General features: G+C 41.0%; 1 protein-coding gene and 1 long non-coding RNA gene across 3 annotated transcripts; one reads left to right on the top strand and one right to left on the bottom strand.

The window, feature by feature from the left end:
• Window positions 1–2067: 2067 nt before the first annotated feature.
• On the bottom strand, window positions 2068–15430 carry LOC310867162 (transmembrane protein 50B). Of its 2 annotated transcripts, none has more exons than XM_083777009.1 (7): window positions 15339–15430; window positions 13355–13584; window positions 8934–9046; window positions 8504–8571; window positions 8321–8413; window positions 6963–7020; window positions 2068–6835 (listed from the first exon to the last, which is right to left on the bottom strand). In XM_083777009.1, exons 2-7 carry the CDS (start codon window positions 13451–13453, stop codon window positions 6790–6792), a joined length of 477 nt encoding a protein of 158 aa, XP_083633135.1. In that variant the 5' UTR covers window positions 13454–13584; window positions 15339–15430; the 3' UTR covers window positions 2068–6789. The 2 variants fall into 2 exon arrangements, with proteins under 2 accessions (XP_083633135.1, XP_083633136.1); XM_083777010.1 differs by having other exon boundaries at window positions 13355–13606; window positions 15339–15421.
• A 2042-nt stretch (window positions 15431–17472) lies between these two features.
• Window positions 17473–24137, top strand: LOC310867430. Its single transcript, XR_014570005.1, has 3 exons — window positions 17473–17638; window positions 21422–21511; window positions 23394–24137. It is a non-coding gene; the product is annotated as an uncharacterized lncRNA (long non-coding RNA).
• The last annotated feature ends 852 nt before the right edge of the window (window positions 24138–24989 follow it).

Raw genomic sequence — 24989 nt, 5'->3', positions numbered from 1 at the left:
AAATTAAATAACTCAGACACTACAAAACATTTCAAAGTAAAAAGTTCCAGCATGTGTCTCCACAGTAAGCTGAATAATACAAACTGTGAATGGAGTTTTACGTGAAAGTGATTTTTTGACGTGCCAAAATCTGCCATTGAGCCCCATTATAAAAGTCTCAAATTTGAAAGCACTATATTTCTAAAACCATGACACCTTTCAAAGATTCCTTTTCAGGCAAACATGTCCACCGTAAGATGGGGTTGGTAGGTTTAAGTATGTAGGACTAGTAGCATGCCAAAGTTTGTGCTATTGCCATAGAGAATGCATTGGGCGTTTAAGTAAAATAACTCAGAAACTACAAAACATTTCAAAGTAAAAAGTTCCAGCATGTGTCTCCACAGTAAACTGAATTATAAAAAGTTATTTTTTTGACAAAATCTGCCAATCTGACCCCCATTATACATTTCTCAAATTTGACACTATATTTCAAAAACTATGAAACATTTCAAAGATTCATTTTGTGTTTCTAGGAAAATCAGAGAGAAAGCACATCTCACCTGCTAGCGGGCCAGCGGGGGTCATCAATATGTCCGTACACGGATGAATGTCAGGCCTTGTCCTTGTCTGGCACATTTTATGATAATTATAATTATCATAACATTATGTTCTTATTTTGATCATAAGTCCCAATTAGGCTACTGAATGTCAAGTCTCCAGGTCTCCATCAAATGTTTTATTTAAGTAAAAGTATCAATGCCCTATTGTAGATGCAAGGTTTATCCTATTTACCATAAACCAACGGTCACCTAAAGATCAGTATTGATTTTGATTTAGTTGTACCGTAGTCATAGTCCTTTGAATACAATTCTGTTCAAAGTTTGTCATAGTTTATAGCAGTGGGCATAGTTTTCTGCCATTCATTCATTATCCCAGAGATTTCCAAAAACATATCAATTCAATTACTGTATTTTAAGCCTAGAATCAAGCCATCCAGGTGAATCATGACCATATACAATCTTTGATTCTGTGAAAATTTAAAATGCAAAGAGTATTTATTAAATGTAGTATATCATATAATTAAATATTCAATAATGATAAATTTTTTCCTTCCACAGAATCAAAGGTTTTATGGTCATGATTCACCAGGATCCTGGAGGGCGTTCGAGGCGTTCCAGTGGCCTCATGTAGCTACAGGAAATGATGGAGAGACTCTTGTAGACCTACGTTTTGAGAGTGTAGGTTAAGCATCTTCTGCATTACTTAATTCCCAAGGAACTTTTGGGTCTGAGGCTAAATCTCATCAAATGGTGGTCCGTGGAATAACTAATTTGATATGAAAAGCATTACATGTACTGAAGACATATTGACAAGGGGCAGGGAAGGATTCCACACAATGATCAAAAAGGACTATTCATTTGATTTAAACCCCTTGTGTCTTTTACTTGGTCTCCCAGAGGATCACGTTGTTGTCAAACATAAGAGGTTATTCAACTTATTAACCTTTGCTGCTAGGAAGAAGAATATTCATTTGTTTTGGATCAAGGATGTTGCTCCATCAAATAAAGCATGGCATAACATTATAATGGACTGTATTCCCTGTGAATACATTACATGTATGTTCATGTTGCATTCTAAACTGGACACTTATTTGAATCATATTGGACCTACATTGTCTGCCACAGTACTTGGAGGCTTTCCGTGCCAGCCTTAGATTTGCTATATGTCAGAATTATTTTATTTTTTCCCCCATTTACAATAGTGCTGTGTCTGAGATGTTTTTTTTTCTTGTTTGTTATGTTCTTGTGTTTGTTTTTTGTCCTCATTTGTTACTTTTACATTTACTTAATAAAGAACAAGGATAATTAATCATGCAATAAAGCCACCAGATTAATTACCCTGCAGTTTATCCCTTTAACATCAGATCAGATTCATGTTCCTAATCACATTAGATCAGTGGAGAAAATGAGTTTGCTTGGGTCCCAAACTAGTGAAAATAGCAGAGCAAAAGACATACATTTGCATCAATTTGGGGGGGTCCTACAAAAAATTATGTATGTAAACCCGGAAATAAACACCACCACCAAATACAAGCTCAAATTTATTTGCAGAGGATCACATAACAGGTATTCAACATTTGCCCACCATAAAGTAAAATACAGGAAAAAGGTGAGTGAACAAGAAGGGGATTAGGAGTTAGGACTCGAGTCCTACAAAAAAAAGCCTGCAGAGAAAGAAACACTCCATGGATCATTAAATTACTTCCCCTAATCCCCTTGTATCTCCTCCGAGAGGTGTACGTGTCTCGTCATGCCGATGACTTCATTCATGGGACACCGGGAGCGTCTTGTCACTAGACCCATTCTGCTCTCACCATAATCCCTTCATGCAACCCTTTTGAAAATGGTCTTCCCTTTGTAAAGACAAACGCAATACATCGTCGCTGTCGGGCACAAACCTTGTAGCTCCATATTTATTTAGTTTTCATAAATGAATGCCCTATTTTATACTTTGCATGATAGTGTCACGCTAGTGTAACAACAATATCTGAACTACAAGGTCAGGAGGACCCCCTTCAAAATAAGATGTTACATAAATTATCAAATAAATTCTGACTACAGACATGCACAGAATAGGGATGCCAGGTTGAAAGTATAGTTAACCAATGAGATATATTATTAACAAGAGCAAGCACCATTATCCTGCACTGTATTTCATGTATAATTATCTCAACAGGGGTCTTTTAGTTTCCTTTCAGTGACTTCAGATTGCAGAGTGGATTGCAACAAAAAAACAGTTGAGTTGAACACTGCTGAACACGATAACCAGGTGCTGTAAGTGATATTTTTCTGAAAAAGTGTTAAAGAGATCTATATTCCATTAGTACTTGTTGCTATATACAGTATATATATAGTGTTTATTCAGTGACAGGGGTCTCCTCATCTCTCCAACTCTTTAATAAACACAATTTGCGAGGGCAGATACCAATTTCATCCAATCAGATGAGAGAAGTCACACCGGATACAGGAAAAACAAGTGAAATTGTGGGGTACTCTCTGCCGATTGGATAAAATTGGTCTCCTGACCTGAAATTGTATTTTCAGTTTACTAAAGATTGGAGAGACCCCCGTTATTAAACAGTTAAACACTATATTATAGCAAACAATGATTACTGTATATTGGAACACAGAACGATTAACCTTTTAACAAAACAAAGCCAATTTACTTTGTCATACAAGAAATAGCAGAAACAACAGCAGATCTGCAAGCTCATGACAACGCATTGTGATGCAACATGTGAGCTTTCAGATCTGCCATCTTTGAAAATATTAGAAAATGACGACCAAAATATAGGGACAGCAGGTTGAACGATCATGGAATGTACACATGAAAGTCTCTCGCTTCTCACTAGTTTTCCGCCAGTGGTTCTCAACCCTTTCAGGCCACGATTCCCCAAATCATTATATTTGAACTGGGGACCCCCCTCCTTGACGAGGAGTTGGAATTGTAGGAGTTGATGCTTTGAATTCTGTTTGACTATAGGTTCCACAGATAGATATTGTGAAAATAGCAGATCTACGCCTTTCTTTGCCTTTCTCATTATTTGACAATAACTTTTGATGCAGTAATGGAATTCTTTTCTTTTATGTAGTAGGTCTGAACCATAGTTGGTTCGGTTCATCTACTGCAGCAGTGATTCCAGTGTGTTGCTGTGTTGTGAACTTGTGAATCAATACCTCCCCCATCTGGCGGAGTCAGGTTAATCTGGGACCCCCCAAAAGAAAATCTTCTGGGGACCCCCCTGGGGATCCCGACCCACAGGTTGAGAACCACTGGTCTACTGGACGTAACTAGGAGGCGCACGGAATACAGCAATAGCTTGAAACAGCTGCTTGCTACAATCTCTACCGATCGAAAAACATCTTTCCCTTTTCTAGTACTAGTCCCTTTTCTATTACAGGAAGGCCTGTTGGTTGCAGAAAATCAAAATACTAGCAGCTTGAGATGAGGGCTGACCTACAACTTAGTGGAAAACAATTTCTTCAGCGCACCCTGGTGCCCAAACAATTTGTTGCACTGAAAACATAACTCGCAATGTCTTGGGTTTTAAAATCCACCCAAGGACCTGCGTTAAATATCATCCCTTCTCTCTCCACTGTTCCCGTCTAAAGACAAAGAAAGTCCTTGAAAATTATGTTACAAAGAAAAATAATATCATTTTTCAACCTGAGACAGAACAACAGAGTCCTTACCTACAAATAAGAAAATAAGCAGAATACATATTGGACTTAATAGAGAACTTGCTACAACACTAGTCTAGTAGGTTCAGTATACTCCAGTGCACAAATCAACAGCTAACATTAAAGCTGAAATCCATAACTTAGTGTGTGTGTGTGTGTGTGTGTGTGTGTGTGTGTGTGTGTGTGTGTGTGTGTGTGTGTGTGTGTGAATAAAATGTCTCCTCTTCTATTGAGACATTTAGATCCTATCAACCACTACTGGTTGATATGAGCCTGGTATGAAGTTGTCACTTATAGCTCAATAGTAGAAAATATTGGCGCTTGCCGGGTTCAAATCCCCACATAGTAGTACATGACATGAAAGCTATGGGTTGCAGCTATAATAAAGAATAAAAAATGAACGTGTGTGCTCTTCTCATTCTACCGTAATCACAAATACATCCACATGTATTTACACAAATAAATTAGCCCATTTCTAGGAAAAGGATAAATTCTAGTAGCAAAAACAACATTAGGGACTTAAGCCCTATTCAAAATCGCAAAGAAAATAAAAAAATAAAATTGCAGTTCTATAAGCTCACAACACCTCAAAATGTTAACCTTCTGTTATTTTGCCGTTCTACAAGCTCACAACGCTCCGCAGAGCGTTGCAAGCTTGTAGATCTGTTACATTTGTATTTGGAACTTTTGCGCCTATATCGACATGCCCAAATTAGGGACGCCATGATCAAAGTGGTTAACTGAAGTGGAATCTTGTCTTTCTGGGACATTACAGTACACAGTACTCTACTTATAACCTGGACAATTTGATCTGCAAACATGGGGAATGAAATGAACCAATACTTCACATGCATCAAAGATAAAGACAAAGTTTAAATGAAGAGCGAGCTCCCTGTTCAGGCCTTGACACACCGAAGCTTACTTGTTAAGACTCATGCTGTATTCACACAAGTGGCGACAAAAGCTACACAACAGCCAAACGTGGTAAGCTACATTACTGCTGACTTGCTCGAGCCACAATGCATAAAGGAAAATGGACTAAAGAGGTTTTCCTTCCATTTACAGAATGGAGCAGGAATTGTGGGTTTGAACGTTCAAATAAAAACATGAACGACTGACTGTGTCATTGGAGCATTGACAAAAGTTGATTCCAGCTCAACTTAATTTCTGTAGTGTCAGGCATCACTTGTAGTTTCATGTCACTGTCTTCCATTGACAACAACGGTAAGACTGCATATATTAAGGTCACGTCTATAATGCATTAAGTGCATTTTGTTGTCTGTTGCTTTGTCGCAGCTAGTGTGAACATAGCATAACTGCAACTACGGGACTGATCACATCGCTTTCTTTATGTTGGGTGACGTTTAAAGTTGCTCTTGGAGTGTTGGGGACTTAATATATACATATACAATATTTAAACCATATTTTAGGAGAGACAGTATGACAGATGACAGTATGAATAATTGAACCCAGACAACCAAAGCCAACATTTGAATAAGAAATGACCACTACGTAATCAAAACTGCTACAGCTAATGGTCTCCTGGTAGAAGACTGGGTTGAGTCTATCTGAGTCATGAAGGATACATGACAGCCAGAGATCACAGAATATCATAGATCACAAATATCATAATATAAAAACATATTGAACATTATAATATCCATATTGCAAGAGGCTGCAATGTTTATGGAAAAGGAAATGTTTCAGACAAACTCCAAAAGCAGTGTTCTGATGCTCTTTGTTGAAAATAATAATAATAAAAATAATAATAATACTATTACTAAACCTAACAGATAAATTGCGGGACAGATAGTGGAAGTGGCGCCACTCCACTGAGGCGAGTGATATAGTTACGCCATTGCTCAACTTCTGAGGACCTAACTGAAGATAGGGCTGGGCAATATATAGATTAGATATTATATCGATACTGTGATATGAGACTTGTAATATGGCAAATATTATATAATATATGGCGTAAGTGTTATTTATTTTACCCATTTGTATACTTAAAAAAGTGTAAACTGCTGATCTAAAAGCTCACTATGCGTTGTGATGCAATGACAATCACACATTGATGACACGGTATTTTGGTCAAACATATTTGACATGATTTGATTTTGTCCATATGTCCCAGCCCTCCAGCCCTAGCTGCAGGTGTAAATGAAGACCAATGAAATGGTATAACTTCATCACCCACGGACTCTGTGTTTTAGAGGGCTTGCCTTGCTGTTGTGGTCCAACCAAAAACATTTTTAGATCACTGAGGAGAGCGTAGAGAAATCTTCATCCACATGAGTCATATGAAAGACCTCAACCACAGTACTTAGCTCTAGTGTTGCAATACGATAGTTTATCAATACTGTGCAGCCCTACAACAGTATAATGGTATAATAATATGATACTGTAGCATATGTATGCTGGCTGAGACATCATTATTGTGTGTGTGTGTGTGTGTGTGTGTGTGTGTGTGTGTGTGTGTGTGTGTGTGTGTGTGTGTGTGTGTGTGTGTGTGTGTGTGTGTGTGTGTGTGTGTTTAATGGATGAATTGATATGCTTCAGCATGGCCACTCTAACCCCATAGGTCTTCGGTTCGTCCAAATTTATATACGAGCGTGCTGCAGAGAAACAGAGAGAGAGAGAGAGATACAGTGTAATTGACACATGGTGTTTGGGGGAAAGACTGTTACGTGACAGTATTGCTGCCAAGTCAGTATGTTTTTTTTTTCTTTCTTTTTTACTCACCTGAAGAAGATGAAAGCATTCTGAAAGAACACAGCAAGACCTGGAGCCACTTCCTTCTCTGCAAAACACATCAAATAATAATGTAAACACAATTGATTATAATAAAAACCTATTTTAATGAAATTATCAAAACAGTTTGCATAACAAAGTATAAAATGGGGATTAAGTGGATAATCTGATTAATTAATTTAGTTAATAAAATACACTTCCTCAATATTTTGATTACAAACATAAATTGACTGAATAAATAATACAAATTAGATAAGCGACAGTTGCAGCCCCAAACACATCCAACACATTTCATCCCCTTTGCCGGCTGGAGAGATAAGAACATGTAGTTTTTCCGCACCAGTGGTACAGGACAAAGGTTGGTTGCAGAGAAATAGTTCCTTCCCAGGAGATTGAGAGAAAGCTGAGGTCTGACAAAACTACCACCTGTCGCCGGATGAGACTATTTTAAAATGATAGCTCTGTATAGGAGCAGTTACAGAGGAGTACAACTCATCTCATCTGCCTGCTGATAAACCAGACAGACATTTGGACAATCTGATCACATCCTTGGCAATGCCAACGGGAAACTTAGTTTGGCTCTTGATGAGTACTATGTCCCCAACATGTAAACACATCAACAATCAAATGCAAGAATAATGTCAGGACAGATGGACAAAATAAAAGACAGTAGACAAAAATCTAAACAAGTAGTAGTAGTAGTAAGTGTGGCTGCAAATAAGAGTGTTGCTGCTGTGGCCATCAATGACCATGTCGCCACCTCCGCTCATTTAAAATGTGGCGTGCCCCAAAGTCCAATTCTTGGCTCCATTCTATTCTCCCTATATGCTTCCTCTCTGTTTTAACCAAACGTCTTACCACTGCCACTACCACCGCCGATGACAGCTGTATTTTGCTTTTAAATCTTCAGACCATAGTAAGCCGTCTATAAAAAAGAATAAAAAAGGACTAGATATCCCAAATGTTTCTCCAATATGCTCTATGCACACATACCATTTTGGAAAGAACTTGCCTTTTGACTTTAAAATTGTCAATACAATTTTGTTAATCACCCATCAAGCTCTCCAGGCCGGCCCCAAATTATTTAGCTGAACTACTGCGCCTCAAGGTCAATGTGACATTACGTAGGTCTTGAGACAAAGCCCTTATCAATGTCCCTACAACCAAGCTGAAAACAAAAGGTGATCAAGCTCGTGTGTAGTAGTGTACCATGTAATGCCATGTCAGTCGATGCCTTTAGAAAGCTGCTATTATTTTAGCTTATTTATTGTACAGCAACTTTTAAAACCAGGATTTTCCCAGAAAAGCGACAAGTTTGCAGGACTGAGTATATATCAGCATTGACTCACTTGGCACAACGTAGCCACCGAACAGAATCCAGATGGAAGCGATGAGAGATCCAAACATCATCATGAAACCAATGAACAGCCAGAGACGAGCTCCTATTGGACAGAGACACAGGCCAGGACGTTACACCGTGACCTGGTACTAGAACAACATTGTTACACTTACACATACGCAGACACACAGACCTGTTCTCCCAAGGCAGCCCTCTCCGTATGTGTCTCCTCTCACCTGACCGTTAGACACAGCATTGATCCTGAGCATTAAAAACAGAGTTTGGGTTAAGTTTGTGCAGCTCTATGTGGGCGATGTATGTGACAGTCTACTTAAAGGCCCACTACACCCGTTTTGCAAACAGATCTGATTTGAATGATGTTTATGACATACATTCTTGGGGTTTTTGTGTGTGTGATATGTATTTTGATATATTTTAGTATTTCAAATGCCTGACGACTCATAAGACATTGGGCTCACTTCCTTCCTGGACTACAATACATGTTGTCTCAGTAAGACAGCCCTCTCTCCACAAGGAGGGGCAGTGCACCAAAGCATTATGGTCATTGTTCTCAAGCTTGTGACCTGACTGAACTGTAATTATGGTGTGAGATGATTGCTTACATGAAGAATGCAATAGTGGAGAAGACGCCACAGGTGTGGAAGGCGTGGTTCATCTGCTCCTGACTGGGATAGCTGACTGCAGCATCAATCATGATCCACCAGCCTGTAAAGAACTAACAGACAGTCCAGGTCAGATACGGGAAAAACATGCGTGCGCGCGCACACACACACACACACACACACTATAATCGATACGTATCGATACATCGATTATGACGTGCACGATGCGAGTGAATCGGTTCATTCACTGTGTATCGGTAAAATTGACGGGTGAAATCTCGATGCATCGTTCACGGAGTGCTTGCATCGGTAAAATCCATGGTTGCACCGTTTTTTCATGGTAAATTTCACCCTATCCTGTGTTTCCGAGGCGCATTCAACGTACCATCAGAAAAGGAAGGAAAAAAAAGAGGTCTCTTGCAGCGCACACACAGGGCGCGTTCAGAAATAGCGCACTGAGCCCACTGTGCAATGCAAACTAATAAGAGAGTGTGCTCCGGTGTGGTATTTCCGAACGCGCCCACAGTCAGTGAACAGAAGCTACCGTACGACGGTGCAGTCAGAGTAGACACGTTGAGACAACAAACAGACTCAGACTATAAAGAGCACCCGCGACTAACAGAAGTGAGCCACACGCATTAAACAAGAAGCACCACCTTTACTCTTTAGCTTTATAAAATAGCTGTCCGAGTAGCTTTGTCTGTCGATCAGTTGACTTTTCACTGTAGCGCTGCGTGCTGGACTGCTGGTAATGATCCACACTCCACAGCTGTGCTTGCCGATCATCCGACGCAAATCTGCGTCGCGATCATCATCAATTTGTAATTAAAGAAAGCTTCTGCAGTCTGCACACACGTGTACAACAACAACAACGCCACAGCAGGGTGTAATGCTTGCGTTTAAAGTCGTTTACAACCGTTTCACAACTTGCTGTTCTCTGGGATAGAAGCCTTATTTATATTCTGCAGCAAGACGGTGTCGCACGCCTAAAATTGCAGATCCACAAGCTCACAGCGGGGTGTGGATGAGACGCGTTGTGAGCTTGTACATCTGCTATGTATTTATAACGTTAATAATACCTGCAGGCCAGGGTCTTCAATGTTTTTCAGGTCACGCCAAGGACCACTTAGCTTAGAGTGAGAGATCAAGTAGGGACCCCCACTATACATAGGCAATTATATTATAAAACTGTTGCAGTTTAAACTAGACATAGACTTGTTTGACAGCAAGTGTGACCTGTAATTTTTGTTTAGTTTATTTGTTTCTTTTCTATTTATATGTTGGTAACATTCATTGATGAACGATAGGATATTACATTTTAATCTCTTGAACCCTCTAATACCTCTATACTCAAAACCTCAAATTGACCTTTGAGATATAATAATTATACTATATATATCCTATGATTAATTAGTAATCTAACAATTCCACAATAACCAGCAGAGAGCAGACCCTTTGTTTACTTACAGAATTTTATAAGTTGGGTTGTTTGAGATGCAGAGCTATAATACTAACCTACAGTAAAACAATAAATTGCTTTGAATTTAAATGTAATGCATTTTTACATGTTTTGGGAAATTAATAGAGCTTTAATATAAATACGAATTGAATCGCCATCAAATCGTATCGGTAGAGGGGTGAATCGTATCGTATCGCAATGTCCAGAATTGAAACGCCATCGTATCATATCGGTAGAGGGGTGAATCGTATCGCCAGGAGATTCTATGTATCGCTAAAGTATCGTATCGCTGGCAGTGCATCGAGATGCGTATCGAATCGTGAGATGAGACGAGATTCACATGCCTAACACACACACACACACACAATTAAACCTGAATTATACTTGCGTGGCAGTGTCGTGTACTGAAAATAGCCGTGAGCTCATGGCTGAACATGCTTTTCAGCGCGTGACTCCGCTGCACTACAGTACATCAAGCCTTTCACACTGCATGTTCCTGTGAGTCGCACACCCACACTGCATTTCAGCATTTGGAGCAGCTCTCATGAACACAAAGCCCAGAGGGCTCCTGGGTGACTTCTCAAATAAAAATAACTGCACACCCATTCAATAAACAGCACTATCTGTGCTGCCTATATAATACCTCATCAACAACTCTTCTGTCTGGGGAAGCAGATAAAAGCCTTCACCAGGGACACTATGGATTCCCCACGATGATCATAACAAGCTGGCAAACAAGGGCCAACACATTCTGCTGAGATAATTGAGGCCTTTGGAGAGCACTGTGATTGCTGCCGCTATAATAGCCTCAATCAGGTTCATTGAGGTTTGTTTTCTGTGCAGAAAAACACATTGTGTGAACTTCTACAGTATATGACTTCAAACATGCTGCCAGGGTTTTGAGGGGCGCTAGCCCCTCCTATATTCAGCTATAGTGTAGATTATTGTAATTCAAAGATTAAATTCCCACTGACAATTAATGGATAATAATGATGTACGATAATAAGAGCGCCTCTCACTTCACACGGGTGTGATTTTTTTATTTTTATGATGAAGGCAAATTATAGCTCTTCTGCACACGTTTAGTGTGTGAAGAGATTGTGATTAGGTGATGGGGGATGTACTAGTCATTATGTTTGCTAGTCACCTAGGCAGGGGGCGCCAGGGCGGCTCGAATGGAAAGGAGAGGATTCTTTTTAAACAGAATATATCAAATGTAAATAATCTGAATAAGTCATTGTAAAAAGAAATCTAAATGGTTTAATCATAGCATATATAGTAGACCTACAAGCTCACAACAGTCATGATGCGATGCATTGTAAGCTTGCAGATCAGCTATTTTTGAATATAGGAGGGGCGCTAGCCCCTCCTATATTCAGCTATTACTGTACTTTTGTCCTACACACAATGACAATGACCATTGACAATGAATGGAGACTTTATGTCATATATAGACAAGCAATTCGGCGTAGTGTTTATTTTTGTCCTACACAAATTTCCAATTGACATTGGACAATTTTACGTCATAGTGTCTGAGCAAATCGGCATAGTGTCTATTTTGTCCTACATAAACATGTATTCCCATTGACAATGAAAGGAGAATTTTACACCATAGTGTCTGAGCAAATAGGCATAGGCCCTCATTTATCAACACGGCTTGAACGTGCGCCCGGACAAAAATCACGTCAGGTCGTAGGCTTTGTCCTCAGTTGTGTTTCTGTCGTAGAAAAGCGGAGCAGCATGACTGACCAGCTGACAGGCTGTCACAGGCATCTAAACATATCCATCACTCCTAAATTGTTAATATAAAACTGTAGAAATGTCCAACTTTACAAGCAATTAAAATCACGCAATTAAAACAATGTTGCAAGTTAGATGCTTAAGCCATTTACAATGAAAGGAGAAATTAGGTCAGATGTGCCTCAAATATGACTTACATTTTGGCAAAAGGTCAGAGCTAGAGGTTCTGGCTATTTGGGGTTCTTGGCACAGAAAAAGGTTTGGTAATGCCTGGCCTAGGACTTGAGCACAGGCCTGTAGTGAGGGCACTGCTGCAAAAACGAAGACTAAACGGTTTGCAGAACGGTGTTCAATTCTGTGCACGGTTTCCCATTTCGTACATGCATACTTTCTGCCCTCTTCTCTTTTTTCCCACCAATGAAAATGTAATATGATCCGTAAGCTAAACTCAGCCAGCTATTATTGATGGAGAAGACATCTATGCCCACCCGCAATTGGTAAACGCAATTATGCAGCTGATGAGTCCCGATTTCTAACCACTTTCAACCTGGTGTCCATGTCACCATGACTCAGCTATAACCAAATAAACCAATGTGGAGTGTATATAGCATCTGTTTCAACCACTTCACTGCGACAGTAGGTCGCATTTACTATGAAAACCTGCATCTCCCTTCCATCAGTTATATATTCACCCACGCCTGGCAGTGTGCCGCGGGTTCGACTCCCGATCCCGATGGCCTTGACTGCATGTCACTCCCCCATCTCTCTCCCCATTTCCAGTCAGCCTACTGTCTGTCCCTCCATAACAAATATAAAATAAAGGTGAAAGCCACAAAAAAACATAAAAAAATAAAGAAGAAAGAGAAGAAAGAAAGTCACCGCAACGCGAGTTGAATTCTCCATTGTATTCGCTCAATGCCGAGCAATGTCATGATGACAATGTTGCACATTCACACATTCAGTTGAATGAACAAAATTGGAATTGGAATAATGAATACTCAAGCAAACTGGTGGGCATGTCCACATGCAAATGTCATTTTAACAAATACTGTACACTTATATATATATTAATACCTGATGATCATGTTTTAGGGTGGAAGAAATAATTTTCTGGGTCCTGAACAAGAAAAACACTGAGAACGACTGTTGTAAAGTAATGCTACATTTGTAAAAAAAAAAATTACAATCCCATTCTCTCTCACATCCCCTTCTCTCTACTCACCAGAACTCCTGAGGAGACGGAGGCCACGGTGTTCCTCCTCTCCCCCCAGTCAATGCATTCACACTCGGGCCAGCGGAAGTTGTCCAGGAAGCCGGCCATCCTGCAGTCTTCGTCTCAGCTCCACCACTGGCAGGTGACCAGCAGCCCTCGTTCCCCTCCTGGTGCCGGTGGAACGCTCTGGACTGGTGCCGTGTAGATAGATACAGGCTGAGTCACTTTATTGTCAACACCTGTGAAGACAAAAGACAAGCACTGAGGACATATTAATTAACAGTTAATTGAATTAATTGATTTTATCCAAGATATTTTTGGGGCTTTTCTGCCTTCATTGATAGTATACAGTGTTGTAAGTAAGACCAGTGTTGGGCAATATTTCTCAAGAGGGGTGTGCACGCTGTATCCGACACCATAGGACCGACATGCGGAAACAACTTTATTTGTATAGCACCTTTCATGACATGAAATGCAGCTCAAAGTGCTTTACAGAGCAATGGAGAAAGAAAAGAAAGGCAAGGCATAAAACATTAGAATAATAGCAGTAATGCAATACAGTGATTAACAAGTAATTTAAAGATAAATTAGCAAGAGCAGGAGTGTAGAAGTAGGTCTTGAGCCTTCAATGAAAAGTTTTCAAACGGTAGCCAACAAATTCCGAGTAATATGTGCTATTTAGTAAAGTTAAGTAAGTAATATGGTATAATATTAGTCGTTACTGGGTAATGTAATAATATTACAGTAATATAGTACTAGTAACTTAACTACTTAACTAGTAACTAGTAACCAACACTGGGTAAGAATAAGACACAAAACAGGTAGGGAGACGTGGAGCGACAGGCAGCAAAGATGGTGGGGACCATTAGAGGTATGTGCCTGCCTGGACCGCTAGGCCAGAGGCACCCCTACCCTGAACAAATTGAATAAAGAATTAAAAAAACAATCGATTAAGAAAAAAATAAGAAAATAGCAGATCTACAAGCAACGTGTTGCTCTCAGCTATTTTGGCCGTATATATTTAGTGTATCACGAAAACAGGAAGAGGCAGAGCATAGAGCCCTGCGGAACTCCAGTCGACTAAGTATACAGGGATTCAGGGAGCTTTTTTTGCCCAAGCAGAGCGCTTTCAAAGTTGATAATAGTTAACTTTTTGGGATGTGACATGGCTGATTAAAGTTGTGTCTGCTGTCTCTCTCGATTCCTGGCTCAATACTCTGCAACATGCCAATTGTAGCCTCTTGTTATTCGACATGGCCATGGCCCATGGACATATAGGCCGAAGTATTTGTTTTGTCTCAACAGAATGGCGATAGGGGATGGGTGTGGGTTATTAACCAGTAACCACATTAGCCGTGGCATTAAAGTATTTCCTCTGTATAAATACAGTATACTAATACAGGGCTACTGCACAATGCACGATACAGGATTGATATAATGCTGCATACTGCAAAACATCTATTCAGATAACAGACTGGACTACACAGCAGACCTCTGACTTATTATTAACAGAATGTATAATGATAACGTGTAGGTGTTCATGGTGAACAGCTAGTTCAATACGGGCGCGTACCTATGTTAATACCAGTTCAATACCAATTGCAGAATGACAGTACATTTCAAGCACAACTCAATACAAAAAATGTTAACTGTGAGTGGACTGCTCGTACTAAAAGAAAGAAAAACAGCAATGACTAATGTGTCCACTCCTGACATTCTTTTACCAAATAATTACTCTAGATTAATTAATATATTCTAACAACTAGAACGCAATTACTTATATTATAGTATTATGATTTGTTTTTAAATATAAAAAGCTAATGTTAGCAACCGTTAGCTTCAGTGGCATCAATCTTAAGTTCAGACAAAGCAGACGAGAATACGTTCTAGTTTAGTCTAATAATCCCCACAGTGAGAGAACGGTTATCTTCACTCACCTCCACTTCCATTAAAACACGTTATTAATAATAACACAACATTGTAGTAGTCTCACCTGCATAGGACTGCTTTCACTTTCATGTAATTCATGAAGCATCAGATGCTATTATGCTAAGCCAGCTAGTGGGTAGTAGTGGCGTGTTGTGGCTGGCTGGGGGCGTGGACACAGCCAATCACAGCGTTTCACTACTGTCCGACGCAGGGATGGGATCAAGTAATTTAGGTTGCTGATCCGGTCTTAAATTTAGAGTATATATGAATAGAGAAGACACCCGAGTTCTCCTCCCATCCACTTGCATTAAGTTGCTCAAAAGCGCATGAGGCGATTTCACTCCTCCTTCCTGGTAGGAACAGAGTGCATTCTGGGATGGATTTGCCTCAAACACATGAACGCGCTGCCGTTGACTATCATTGTGCCGTTTGTGCGCGTTCACGTATGAAACATTCGTTCACGTGTCATGGCCTCAATCACATGAACGTGCGCAATGATAGTCAACGGGAGCAGCGCTGGCTCGAGCTGCAATGACAAATTCGGCCACTATGTCCATTTCGCCTCAGGGTTTCCTCTGGGTGCCTTCTACTCTAAGGTCTTAAAGCGCCAAAGCGGATACGGAAACGGTGTGTGTGTGTGTGTGTGTGTGTGTGTGTGTGTGTGTGTGTGTGTGTGCGTGCGTGTGCGTGTGCGTGTGCGTGTGTGCGTGTGTGTGTGTGTGTGTGTGTGTGTGTGTGTGTGTGTGTGTGTGTGTGTGTGTGTGTGTGCGTGTGTGTGTTTCCAGGCTTGCTTTGGAAAATGATGCTGCGTACCGTTTCAGCCATTAAAATGCAAAACTACTTTCATGACTGAAGCAATGTAAGAACCATCTTTAATATTGTGAATGTGATGTCTTCTTTGCATATATGGTATATATCAGGATGACTCATGAGATGATCAAAATGTGCATTGGCCTGCCGCCTACTGCGGCTGCCAGTCTGTCTTGAAGTGTCTTCAAGACAGACCTTCTGACCTTCGGGAGATATGCCAGGAACACACTTACACAAACACATGGGAAATTAACTTTCCACCGAACTGTTCTCATGGACACACATGTCTTGCACACAGCCGCCTTCTACCCTCCCACTCCCCCCCCCCCCCACCACTCCCCCTGCAGCTAGGTATCTTCTAGCTAGCATCCCTTCGATGGCTTATGTAGGAAGAGAGCTTTTTTGTGCCTGGCCCAAGCCCCCGCCACCCCCACCCATAAACGTATTATCATCTTACTTGAAATGTGATGTCTTCTTACCCCCCCCCCCCCCCTCTATGTTTTCTTTTTCTATGATGCACTGCAGCGACATGGACATAAGGGCTACGCTTGCATGCGGGCCCTTTGTCTAAGACAAATTTCTTCCTCGGGAGACAAATAATAAAGAACCTTGAACCTTGAAACCTTGTCTTCATTCACAACAAAATACCACAGAAAACTGCTCGTCATACCCACTTCAAGTGGGTATGACAAGCAGGCCACTTCAGTGAGCTCGCTTGACTACATCACAGACAGGTCAGAGTGACATCCCATAAAGCTGTGTGAACTTTGTTCGATCTTACAAGTACAAGAAAGAACTTTGATCGTTTGATGAAATTAGTTGAGTTCATGTATGTATAACGTCAAACGAAACGGGTACTGCAGAGGAGTCGCCCAAAAAAGGATAAAAAAGACAAAAGTGGAATGAAATATTTATATATATATACACAGGTAGTTCTTTTGACAGAGCAATTGAAATGGCTATCCCAGCCATGCTGAAATGAGCATGACAGCACACATACCGGTAGCCATTAATAGAAGATTTGAGAAGGGATTTATCACATCAGAAATATCAGCTGTGCTGATCAGTGATTAGACAGAACAACTGCATTCCACAACTTGTATGAGGCAGTTGGCTTTGGGAAAGAACCCAGTAATGTGCAGTTGTACTGTTCTACATCGACTACAACACTAGTGACTAGTGAGGCCCTGTTTCATACAATACTAGAAGATTAACCCAGGGCAGGCTATATGAATGTGAACAGTTTTATCAATCAGACAAAAAATACCTCTCACTACACTAACAAGCTGAAAGTCTTGGCTGCAAGAGAAGAGGCTGTCAGGGCCCAGGGGAGGGGAGTGGTCAGGTTGTCAGGGGGCGTGTCAGGGCGGTCGGGTTGTCACGGGGAGGGGTTACAGTTGTTTTTGAGGAAGGGCAGCGGCTGTAGATCGTGACACTTGGGAGCTTCCACAACGAGACAAACACAACATTTTCTCCTAAACCTTAAATAATAAACCAGGGTTTTAACCTGCTGGTACTTCAATCTGTTTGAAATGGTGTGACTGATCATCAACGGTAAGTCTTTAATAATTTTGTTGTTGTTTTGAACAGTTGGTATATAGGCCTACTTTGTTTAACCACTTGAACACTTCTGGAGTTTCGCTGAATATTCGGAGAAAATACCAAATTTACAAACTCCTTGTATTTTCGTCACAGACACAATCACTGTCGCAACACATGTAAGCTACTACAGTAGGCTATGTGCCATTTTCAGCAAAGAGATTTGGTGGGAACAAGGAGGGAACAAGGAGCCCCGAGGGACCCCAGTCAAAGTCAAATTGACTGTAATCTGTCTTGTGGACTTTTTTTTCTGGATCAATTTAGGATAAGAAATGTTCAAAGAACCACATATTTCTGTTCAGATATAAAACAAAACTACAGTTGAGTTGCACTGAGTGTTCATCTACTATTCAAGTAAGACACAGTTAAAAGAAGAAGAAAAGGTAATAATTGATTGAAAGTTTTATGTAGCCTATTTTACACCTTGTGAAGTGACTAGCAGTTGACAAACGAGTGAAAGGTCAGCAGGATTGTATAACCAAGCATGGCCGACAAGGAAAAATAACATCAAAACAAAGACAAAGTGTTGAATGACTCAGCATATATGAATGACAGATGAGTTTCAAGCTTTTGAAAAATAAAGTCCATGGTTGTTAAAATGTTTGCAGGGAGCGAAATATTTGAGTTGACTCTAAATAAATAGTAGCTGGAAGTTTCTGTGCTCGTTAGTTTGGTCACAGTTTTCATGCAGTCTATCCAAGTAAAATAATATAGAAAAAACTGTACAAAAGGGAATACTATACTATCAGTAAGACATCGAAGAGGAAGGACGGGTGGGGTAGAATCAACATATGGATTGTCAGAACAGGTCAGCTCCATATGTGGAGATCTAAGAGGACAGATGTAAAGTTGCTGGCCGGCTCCATATCCAGTCTTCTCCATGTATGGCTATCCACTGTATCCAGAGTTTGATTAGGTCAGTGTCATGATCTTCATATATGGAGATGGCCATATATGGAGAGTGATGTGTCATGAGGCGTGACAGACTGACGGCCATAGCGTGACTGGCAATTAGTAGTAATAATGATCACGATAATAATCCCACCAGATATTTGTTCATAGAGTCCTTCTGCCTCAATAAGTAATTACAGATGTTTTTTGTGTGTACTTGCTGGCCATGTTTTGCATACTCCAGTTTTATAGGTGATAAGGTGACCACTGAAACGGTGGTTAGTAAAAATGTGTTTGGGTGTGTGGTGATGATGTCATATTGTTGTATTATTGAGTATGAATAGGCCTTCAGAGTTCAGACCTTCTATTTTCAGCCTGAATTTGGTTAACATTCAAAAGAGATTTGCTGGCAGTGCTAATTAACACATGATAGATGTAGGACAAATGCATGAAGCACGTGTTGACAGTATCTTGTGTATGCTGCTGTGTGGATTGTACAGAATGTTGGATCAGAACTGCAGTTCCTCGTGACACTCAAGAAGAATATTGAACAAGGAGAGGTCTATGTCCTAGCAGGGCAGGCACTGGGAGGAAAACAGCAGCTGATAGTTTGATGGAATGCACTCATTGACGTCAATGAGAGCCAGGTGGACTAGCGCAGTTATTCTCAACTTGTGGGCCGGGGCCCACTGGTGAGCCGTGAGGATACTGCAAGTGGGCTCCCAAATAATTGGATAAACTAAGATCTTAATGATGGGGCGCCCGCTGGCCTTGTGGTCCAGGAGCATACCACACATAGGCCCTCATTTATCAATCGAGTGTAAAATCTGCCACAGATTCGAGTGAAGGTTTCTTAGTACACCCACGTCGCCACGGCATTTATAAAGTGATCGCAAACAGCTGATCCTTCCTTAATTTTGTTCTCACGTTAATAAATGTCACGGCTGAATTTGATCTGGCACGCCCTAAGAAATCAAGCCTCGCCCTCGTTTTTGCGACATGAACAACGGCAATACGTTTCCTGAAACCATGGTTACATGAAAAAATAGGTTTCTCCCGTGCCTTGCCCGGCCACCCCCCTCTCTCATACACACGCACAGCACGCACACGCAACTTGCAAGCCCAACTAACTGGTGTGTTGTTAAACAAATAAAGAACGAACACCTGCATGAATTAAATAAAGTTGTAGGCCTACCCTGTCTGTTTCACTCTCACCTCGCTTGCCTTGCTGTCATGCACGCACGCACGCACGCACCTACATGACACATTAAAATAAAGCTGTCTGTTTCTCCTCTCGCTTCGCTTCCCTTGCTGCCCGCCTCACCCCCCGCACGCACGCACGCGCATATCCTATTTGCAACTTTCACTGTGTGTTGTTAGTTGTATATTAAATTATTAGAACGAAAACCTGAACCTGTGAACCATAATTAAATAACAAATAGGCACACACACGCTGCTGTTTTGCAGGTGCTCCTCCTGTCCTGTCCTGTCTGTCTGTCTGTCTCTCTCTATCAGTGGTCCGTCCGTGACCAACTGACCATGCACGTTCCGACGTTCGACAGTCTATTTAGATTGCCAGTCGTTAGTCACTGCAGTGGCCGGGCTGTCTCAACTGTCATTATATGAATGTGCAGCCAAAACAGTATATAGCCTCATGTGGCTGGTGGTGGGCAGCGTGGGCTGGCTGGGTAATATACCTATATCTCCGATGCAGTTCCCACTTGCGCTGGGAGCCTGGCACGGTACATTTGGCATTCGAGCGACGCGTCGGGTTTATTATATTGCACATACCGTAAGAAAGACATCGGCCTTCATGCTGTAGATTAGGCTACAGTAGGCTATACCTGCACGTTGGGACTCTCCGCAGCTGAGCTGCAGCACTGTCTGCTGCACTATACTCTCCAACGTCCCGTCATGGAAATATTTCAGCACAGACAGCCCAAATCCTCGCATGTATGCGCTCATGCAAAACACTGTTTAAATGGCTTAAGCATCTCTTGCAACATTGTTTTTAATTGCGCGATTTTATCTCCTACTAATTTCATATGACACATCCTTAACATTTTTTTTTTTTTTTTTTTTACATGTAGCCCATATACATTATACATACCTTTTATATAAACATTTTAGGAGTGAATACATATATGTTTTGATGCCTGTGACAGCCTCTCAGCAGTTCAGACAAGGCTGCTCCGCTTGTGTAAAACAGAAAAACAGCGTACGCCAGCTCGCGACCAGACGTGACTATTTGTCCTACTCAAGTTCAATTTCAAGCTTTGCCGGAAATGTTAAATGTCGGTAATTTCGGCGTGCGACAATATTTTGGCGTACGCACGGTTGATAAATGAGGGCCATAGCCTCTGGCCTGACAGCGTGTTGCGTGATCGAGTCCCGTTCATGACGACCTTTGCTACATGTCAACCCGGCCATCTCTCTCCCTCTTTCCTGTCAATCCTCTTATATATATCAATAAAGGCCCCAAAAAGATCCTAATGATTAATCTAACATTAATATGAACAAAGGGTGACATTGTCACTGCATCTACTCCTATGGGCTGGGGCAGCACCTGTCAGCTGGGAATGTTGAGCGGGAGGAGTAGGGCGGATTTGGGCTCTAGTCTACCTCATCCCGGTGGGGACTCCTCACTGGCAGGTGAGCCAACAGCAGTTGTCGACTAAATTGGCTACTCTAAAGAAAAGAAGACGTCATATCTCACGTTTTCTGATCTCTTATTTTTCAATGTGCTCACTATAAGGACTCTGATTATAATGCAGTATGCACAGTAAAATCCACAGTGTTCATTTATCCATTAGTAACTTATGTAACCAAATGGTTCTCCCCCCCCAGCCTGCACTTACGTGGCGCAGAAGATCCGGGCTGCAATCGCAGGAGGAGACCAACCGGAGAAACCAACTGCATCATGTAAACAGGCCAAAGGTGAGAAACCAACCACTGCATCATATGACCTGGTCAGAGTCTGACAGATAGACGTTCCCACAGAGCCTCATCCTGGAAGACAAGACATCATGAAACCTGTCCATTTAATAGTGATAAAAACTACTAGATCGAACACAACATGAACAAACTGTGTACTGTGTCTTCTTTGTGTGCAGTATGTATTTTGCGGTCCCCCTAGAACGATTTTGGCTTCAGTACCCATTTCCCTCATTTCTGAATCCAAGTACCCCCTTTTAAACAAACTAGATTTGGCTCAGGAAACTGCTAGAGAAAGCCATAGCTAGCATTTGATGCTATGAGTGAATGATAACCATCCTTTTGAATATAACATTACAATGAAATGGAGTGAAGAGATTTATTTTACTGTGGCCATAACATTTGTGACCACCTTATTACTCTAGGAGAGTGCAATCATCCAATCCACGAAACAACTCGTAGCAAAGGGTTGAATACCAAGCACTTGCCATTTTGGCTCATTTTTTGGAGGTGCTACCCACACGTTTAGGTATGTTGTTCATTCGCGCCCGATCCTTACAATCTATACCTCGTTGTAAAGATGACTAAAATTATATAAAATACGATACCATTGAAGTGGAGAAATAATGGACCAAAGTTAAGTTTCCGAACTTTTGTTGCAGAGTTTACTTAATAAAGAAAATGAAACAAACCAGGAACTTAAGAAACTATAAACAGGGGAAACCTTATAAATACAAAGGCCCTGGTAGCCCCCCCACCTGGATGTTGTCACTAGCATCAAGCAAGGACTGAACTCCTGCCTTCACCTGTAGCACACCTTTTAAGCAGGTGAGGCAAACGATCACCTGATTGCTAACTCTTATAACTTAACGAAGGCTAACTAAGGCCCATAACGTTACTTTACACAATTACATGAGGACATAATATCATTGTATAATATAATAAATATATTCCATAATGTTCTCCAGGTACCAATTAATTCGACACCCCTCCTCCTCTACAGTGCTTGACCCATTCCAATCAACAGGATTGTCAGCACTGCAGAGGAGAGACAGGTGACCCCACAAATTATCACATTTCCCCACACAGTGTCAATAAATACACCTTTAAAACTCTTGCAGTCCTCCTGTTGCAAATGTTCAGATATATAGCCTTGTAAGGAAAACATGCAACATCACTATTAAGCAGCCTTCCCAGCCGGCTTGCTGTTGAATGCATTGGGAAGCAGCTGTGCAGTGTGTGTGTGTGTGTGCATGCAAAGTCCTTACTGTCTATAGGGCACGGGTTGCCGCGTGAAAGGGAAACCCTTTTTCCATTTCAGGGATTACATTTCCACCTTTCAGATGAATCGTAGTGAGAACATTGCTGAGTTACTAAGCGCACCATCATGGTCTGTTCCATGTCCTTTAATAAAGACAATAACAGACCATGATGGTGCGCGACCTTTATTGGTGTACTTACTGTACTGCTGTGTTGTCTTCTCCACACATGCCAACACGAGTGTTGGATCATGGCAAGCTCACTAGAGAGGCGAGGTTGATTGAAAGTCCAGTGTAAAGCACCATTCTGGGACAAAACATGAGAAAAGGTAATGTACAGTAATAAGGCAGATGACACACAGTTACAGGGCTAATAGCTACTGTACAATCTGCCTACCCAGAACTCCAGAATGACAGGTTGGTTGTAAAGCTAATGTTTCTCATGAAGATCGATATTACTGAACACAGTACAATAGTAAGAGAATACAACGTCACAATATGATAGCTGATGTGCGTGCATGCATATAACACGGGTGTGGACAACAGGAAACGGTAATATGCAGTGTCTAAAATAATGTCTCTCTCTTCTTCTCACTCTGTCTGTCTGTGTCTGTCTGTCGGTACAGGGATGAAGGAGGGAAGTAAGGAGAGAGGTGTGGAGGATGAGGGGTTCAGTTCTGGACCGAAGCCGTCTACTCCACATGCCACACTGGAGGTCTCCCAGTGTGGATCCTCCTGACGCTAGACTGAGAGCTGGAATGACACACACACACACACACACACAGTTACCGCACTATTTTTACCCGTCTTGCCTCTCATTTATGAGAGGCTCCTGGTAGGATGTGGTTACTCCTGGTGGTTTCTAGGTTCAGCAATCCACAAACGAGGACCTTCTGTTGAGTTTAACCAAACCACAACCCAGCATTATGTTATATATTATACATAAATAATAATCAAGTTTTAATCTTTGAAAAGTTTACTTTCAACCTGGCTTCCCTATTTTGGGCATTTTATTATAGGCGGAATTCTTCTTCAAAAGTTAAACACTAGGACATATAATATGTGCATACCGGTATATCACAAACTACATATAAACTACCCCCACATAAAGGATTACACATACACAATCGTCCCCATCATACTGTGTGTGTGTATCCAGCTCTCTCGGGTGTCGAATGGAAGCAAGAGGAACGTTGAAGCAGCAGAACTATGAAAGTCTGACCATCAATTCCCCAAAAGAGGAACTGATCAGACATGATCACATCCGCTGATTACAACCGTTCTATTATCTACATGCAACGTTAATGCATTCATGCATCTCGTTTTTGTTTCAATGTATGAATTTCAATTAAAAAGATCTTTGAATTCTACGTCAATATGTCTGGTCATTTGTGGTAATCTTTTTTTTTTTTTCTTTTACTGTAATTGATAGAATGATCACAAAGAAAATAACCAATAGTTGCAGCCCTATCGACCAGTTCTATGAGCTTAAAATCATGGTTCCCATGGTGTCCCTTTGTTTTCCCTACACAGTAAAATCCTGAGTGTTAATTTGACTGCAAATGTGATTTGTACACAGTTGCAGATGGATAAATTACAACTGAGGATTTGACTGTATGATCTCATCAATAAAGAACATAGTCAAGCATCTCTTTTTCTCTGCAATGAAGTGGCTTATCACCAAGTTCCAAGAGCTGTAGGATTTCTCTGTCAGCGCAAAGAAATTATGTGTTCCAGGCCAGGATAATAGGTGGTGGTAATTATGAGCAAGGCAGAAGAGAATCAACCCAATACCAGAGCAAACTGGAATGCTATTTGGCCCAGAACACACAGAGTACACAGTGACAGGCTATCATTACCTGAGCACATTGGCTCGAAATCAAATGAAATCCTTGACGATGTACTCAGAGCACAGTCTCACCGTTGAGAGAGCCCGCAACAGGCAGACCTGTCTAACTTTGAAAATATGACAAAAGAAAAACAAACTCCCATATGTACTAATTGAAGTAGCAACACATTGCTAAACATGCCTAAAATACATTTTCAGGCAGGTGAAAATGTCAGACAATCAGGAGCCATTTATCAGCTTAATTTGTAGTGTTCTAGTTTTGTCTGCTCATTTCTTTGTGTCATCACTTACAAATTACAATTCCACTTGTTTCTATCCTGATTGTGTTTGGATCAAATTGGTATCCCGACCTGAAAATGCATTTTCTGATAAG

The sequence above is a fragment of the Protomyctophum parallelum genome (genome assembly GCF_964188405.1).
Source record: "Protomyctophum parallelum genome assembly, chromosome: 11".
Taxonomy (NCBI): Eukaryota; Metazoa; Chordata; class Actinopteri; order Myctophiformes; family Myctophidae; genus Protomyctophum; species Protomyctophum parallelum.
This window is presented reverse-complemented; position numbering and strand designations above follow the sequence as displayed.

Bases quoted from the DNA above. Each gene is read 5' to 3' on its own strand.
- LOC310867162 (XM_083777009.1), bottom strand. From the start codon at position 13,453: ATGGCCGGCTTCCTGGACAACTTCCGCTGGCCCGAGTGTGAATGCATT. The intron at 8,572-8,933 runs GTAAGCAATCAT...TTTAATGCTCAG, and splicing joins TCCACTATTGCATTCTTCAT to GATCAATGCTGTGTCTAACG. The intron at 7,021-8,320 runs GTGAGTCAATGC...TGTGTTTTGCAG, and splicing joins CGGTGGCTACGTTGTGCCAA to AGAAGGAAGTGGCTCCAGGT.